The 5,597-nt window shown below is 38.8% G+C and overlaps 1 protein-coding gene across 1 annotated transcript in view; it reads left to right on the forward strand.

Moving 5' to 3' along the window:
* LOC101864325 (microtubule-associated protein tau) overlaps positions 1 to 5,597 on the forward strand; it is a gene marked incomplete at its 5' end in the record, with an annotated part of 56,993 nt that overhangs the window by 4,176 nt on the left and 47,220 nt on the right. The window contains 2 exon segments of the mRNA XM_013087465.2: positions 141 to 247; positions 4,605 to 4,694. Of these exon segments, the coding sequence (XP_012942919.1) occupies positions 141 to 247; positions 4,605 to 4,694 (197 nt within the window).

Genomic DNA, 5,597 nt, shown 5'->3' on the forward strand with positions numbered 1-5,597 from the left:
GGGGTGTGAGATGTAATTATGAGCTCTGGGCCAGATGGTAATCTGTATAGATCGTTGTATTGTGAATTTGACCTATTCCAGAACATAACATTTATTTCAGAATAGTGACTAAGAAAAATGGAAACTCTTTATATTTCCAGGCGGTGGAGCCGTCAAAATCGAGACAAGAAAAGTCAAGGTCGAGGCCAAGTCAAAGGTGGGATCGATGGAGAATGCCAGTCACAAACCCTCTGGGGGCGACAAGAAGGTAGGTTGGTCACGTGATAAATGTAGCCAATAGAATGGGCGCTTGCTTTACGCCTTTGCCGGATTGCTGGTTTTCGCAGCGCGTTTTGATTTTGATTTTTTTTTCATGCAATGGGTTGCCTCAGAGCTTAATGGTGGGAGCCGATTTGCTAGCCCCATGCCCCTCCTTCCCAGCCTGGACACCCCTGCAACCCCAGATTTTTTTCTTGCCTTTAGGCTAGATGTGAAACATTTTGCTGCATGACTCAAGATTTCTAAAACCTCTCTCCTTAGAGGCTAAACAAAGCTGCCAATGACTGTTGTGGACTGAAGGCGATACTGGTGCTGATGATGTCATAACAATTTGATGATTCTCGTTCTCTCACACATAACAATATTAAGTAGAAATGCAGGTTGATGCCCTATCAAGATTCTGAACTGGCCGGAGTCTCAGCGAGTATTATACTGGCAGGACTTTAAACAGTGAGAAAGTACCCAGTTTTGCACCATGTTCTAATTCCTAGTGCTCCCCTCTATTAGAATGTAGAGATGAACAGAGAGATCGTTACATGTGGAAACCTTTCTTATAGCAAAGGACTATATCATTTCTATGAGATCTATAGATGTCCTCTTTCGAGTAAAGTCTGGGATTCATCTTAGTATACCCGTAAACTTTGGTCTCTTCGGCTCAGTTTTTGTATGAATTTGATCACACCGAAAACTTGGGTATCTGATTAGAGTTGGGGTTTTGTTTTCATCTGACTTTATGGAGTATTTTTCAAGATCAACTTCTCCTTTTCTCTGCCCGAATTTGTTTCATTGAAGAGTCCACAAATTGCCTTAACTTTAATTTTTCTATTTTGCTTGAGAAATGTCCGTCTTGCAGATGCAATGGTCATCTTGAGATCGACTTTAGTCATTATTATTATTTCTTCTTCGTTATGACTGATCGTTTGTTCCGAAGGGCACAAGTCATGAACATTCACAAGTAGGCAGAGCAATTAATGGTTAACTACCTTGTTCTTAAATCCCGTATCTATACCAGTTTATAGTGTGACGTACATTTGGTGCGGAAATGATTTGGTTTTGATTTCAAGCATAAAGCTGACACATACTATTCTCCACTGCCCCGGTTTAAGAAAGGAAAAACTTTTAGGCAAAATACATACAAGTAAATGAGATTAACAAGCAAGAGTAAAAGTTGGTGCCGGAAAATTCGTGAAACGACCAATATCTGAGCAAGAAAACTTACTCTAAAAAAAAAAGAGATACAGAAATCTGAAGTTTAAGTGTAGAATGTTGTAGAGCTATAACTCTGTGTGTTATTTGTTCATTATCTCAATGGGAGTATTAATCATAGTTTTATAACCGTGTATCTGTGTTGTATATGTCTGTAATGCAATAAACATTGTTTTACATTATTGTATGTATGAACTACTCTCCAAGACAAAATATTTGTGTGTGTGTGTGTGCGTGTGTGTTTGTGTGTTTGTGTGTGTGTGTGTGTGTGTGTGCGTGTGTGTGTGTGTGTGTGTGTGTGTGTGTGTTCCATGTTTACATGACAGGTCACAGAGCCATTATTTAGCCCAATTTTCCACATCGCACTGTGGCTGGCATCCTCATGCAAACACAACTGCATGCGCCTGCCTCACGAACATTCTTTAATTAATAAAGAAACCTGGAACTGCTCAACGTTTGGCTTCGGCAAGGAGCGTGCAGTAAAACTTTGCGCTTCTCTTTTCCTTTTGCCTGATATACACAGTTTGTCTCTCACTTAAGAGCACGATGCGAGCACTCCGTTTTGCTACAGCTATGTTGCGCTTTAAAGTATCTCTATGGTATAGTGTTAAGACATTTCGTCCAGTGACCTATAGATCTCAGACTCGATTCCCTTGGACCTGGAGATTAAATGGTACTCTGACACAAACTCACATGGAAACCAAACACAAGTAGATCCTATATTTGGCAGCTTGTCATCAGAACTTGAGAACAGCACATTTTTCAGAACGTGTTGAGGCGTAAGGGTTTATGATATCACAAAAGTGACAAAGAACTTACGAAAAGAAAATGAAACCCACCGAACGACACTCTCCCGGAAAAAGAAAACATGATACTTGTATTATATAGAAAATAATAATTAACAAAAGGCGAAATTGGAAGCTTAGAAAGTCCAATACAAAACAATATGTAATATAAGAACGGATTGTGTAGAACAGTTGTCAAAAAGTAATTGATGTAAATGGTTCAGTTGCCAACTTGACGAAAACAATGACGTCTGTCGTTCGGATCCGACTGGGGTCTGAATTAGTTCATGTTCCATCTGCATGGGTCCGGAAGACCTTGTGGATGCTAAGGTGGTAGTGTTCAGTGAAGGGTGGAGGTGAACCTTCAATAGCAGCTAAACTTATTTGTGTCACCACGTGGTGGAATCAGGCGCTCGTCAATTTTTGGGCCTATTATTATGGGTTCATTGGTATTATTTCAAAGCCTGTCCATTTGCCTTCTTTTGGTGAAAAAATATTGATCTATGCTGAATAGATGTCGAGATATTTGCTAGGGAAAGAGGTCAGGGTCGCCTGATTTTAGAGGTAAAATTGTCGAGAAAAAGCCCTCCAACGTTTGGTAACTTCCGTAGCCAAATAGTCCTTGAAACTGAAAATTTATTATCTTTTTGGAGCCTTCCATCTATGTTTTTCAGTAAAATGCACACAGTTTTAATTTGTCTTTAAACAGACACAAAAGGTGTTGAGCCAAAATAAAAAGAACGTTAGAAAAAAAATTGCACATCATCAAAAAGATGCCGATTTCTTTGATTTCATTATTTTGACGAGCGTCTGATTTCACCATGATGTCTCACATTTCTCCAGCGTCTGTGGTGTAGCAGTCCCACACAGGACATCCTAGCTCTTCGATTCTCGAGTGAAGAGGAATTAATATTTCTCGAATACTTCGGTTCTTCTGCTGGGATGTTGTATATTGTATCTTCCCTCTCAGCCAAGGTGGGCCCTCACGGGCAGGTGTATAAGCCTGCCTTTTTAATGACCTAAATTGTGTCGATGAGGGCTTTAAAAACACCTTCATCGAAAACAAATTCGCGAATGATGCCTATCACATACACCTATCTCGTGACCTGTGTATTTTATTCTCTGGTAGAGTGGGATAGTTGGTGCTGGAAACAAACAGTGTTATCTTGATATAGAATGTCATAAAATGTTAATGACTTACATGTTTAATCTATTACCCATGCCTTTTTGGTGTGAATAATTTTCTTTTTCCAAGTTGTCTGCCTGGCTTCTCTGTGTTGTCGCCTGCTTCTGTTCACTTTCTGTTCCTGTCCGTGTTTGCGTGTGTGCTGAACGCGTTGGTTTCTTTCGTTTCGTTTTCACAGAGAATGTTTTTGGGTTTTTTTCCTTTTGAAAATATTATGATTTCCTGGTTTACCTGTTGAATCCAGAGAGCTTGAATTGCTTCGTTGAATTTTTTTTTAAATTTGTCAGTTGAAATTGCTTTAAATATGTCAGTGGAAATTGTTTTAGAATATGTCAGCTGCCCCGAATTGGTTTTTGCTTTTGAAGGGGAAAAACGAACAAGCCACTCCGCAAGCAGTTTCCAGAAACCAGATTTGTCCGTGAAAAGAGTGAATAACGACCGAAGAACAACAACGTTTAAATATATCAACGTTGCTCCTCCTCGACCCCCTTCTTCCCCCACCCTCCTATTCTTTCACTTTTCTTTTCCTTCCACTCCTCCTCTCTGTCTCCTTCTTCAGCTCTACCTTTGCTAAGAGTACCGTGTTTAAGAAGACTATTTTTTTCCACACCTGTCAACATTTGAGTTTTCTTCTTAACACGCCACGGAAATGACGTCAGTGCAACGCTACGCCCTCTTGGTGTTATTGTCACTAGAAGAATATACTCTGGACTTCTGTTTTTGTATGTGAGGAAGAAGCTAATATTTCCACAAGTCAAACTGTGATTCTTGGCTTCCCCAGAACAGACAGTTTACAGTTATTTTGATGGATTTGTCCCCTTGTTTGTTCGTCTTTGTGTATGCAGGTTCTCTATTCTTGTTTTCGAAAGGAAAATAAAATGGCGTATGTGTTTGTGTGTCGGTGAAAAGAAAAAAGGGGGGGGGGGGTCTTTTCAATGTGATTTCTTCGTTTTTAACTGGCTTTATTACTCGGTTAAAAACTTATTTTCTTTTTAGTTTTACCAAATATATTTGTGTTTTTGTTTTTCACGTTTGTGCTTTGAAATATGTTTGGTTTTGTATCATACATAGATATATATTTGTTTTTGTTGTTTTGGTCGATGTTTTTCACAATGGCTCCCCCCTTACTTTTTTCGACCCTTCTCCCTAACACTTTCGCTTTTTCTTAGATTGAAAGCAAGAAACTTGAATGGCGAGTAGAATCTAAAGTTGGCTCGCTAGATAATGCAAGGCATGTCGCTGGTGGTGGAGATAAAAAGGTAAATCACCCGGCCTAAGCTGCCACGAAACAAACCATGTAGCCAGTGTATCACCAGAGTTTTGTCTCACCAAATATATATATATATTATACTTTCTTTTCTTTCTATAGCAATACCCACGCTGTTTCTTTGTAGTTTAGAACTTTTTTATATGTGTGTATTACAACTATTTTGTATATTCTTTTCTATTATTACACTCACACGTTTCAACTATTGTCGCTTTTTTCGGACAATCTGTGTGGATTTCTTTCGTCGCTAGCGTGCCGGTGTATATTTTATGACTCGATGTTTTAATCCCCACATGTATCTTTTTGCGAGGTTTCCTAAATAGGAAGACCATTTGGGGGTCTTCGTTTTGTGTTTCTATTTCAATTTCTTTTTAACAATTTGTGGCTTTAGATCTATAGAGTCCAGCGACCATCACACATTTTCAGGAGGTCAGGTCCTATATTTCTAAGGTCACAAATATTTTATTTTTTTGCATGATTCTACCCCACACTCACACACACTTAAATTATTTTTTTTTAACTCACCCCACCCCAAACCCGCCCCTATTTCTGCCCACACCACCCCCACACCACCCCTTCACTACCCTTTCTCGGTGTGTATCAATGTACTCTTTTTATTGTTGTTTTCAAAATATATTTTGTACTCTTTCAACTCGATAAAGTACTGATGGGTTTGGTTGTTTTTTTTGTTTGTTGTTGTTTTTTTGTAGAGTTGCTGGTTTGAATTTAAGTTGCTTAGTGTCCTTGCTTTGTTGGTCCATACATTATATAATTATACCTGAATTATACCTGAATTATACATGAATTATACATGAATTTACTTACTTTAGGAACATCATAAAATGTATGCCCACTTCCTTACTTTTCTCAATGCTTTGTCTTTCTACTACCCCCC

Source organism: Aplysia californica, unplaced genomic scaffold (assembly GCF_000002075.1).
Source record: "Aplysia californica isolate F4 #8 unplaced genomic scaffold, AplCal3.0 scaffold00590, whole genome shotgun sequence".
Classification (NCBI taxonomy): domain Eukaryota; kingdom Metazoa; phylum Mollusca; class Gastropoda; order Aplysiida; family Aplysiidae; genus Aplysia; species Aplysia californica.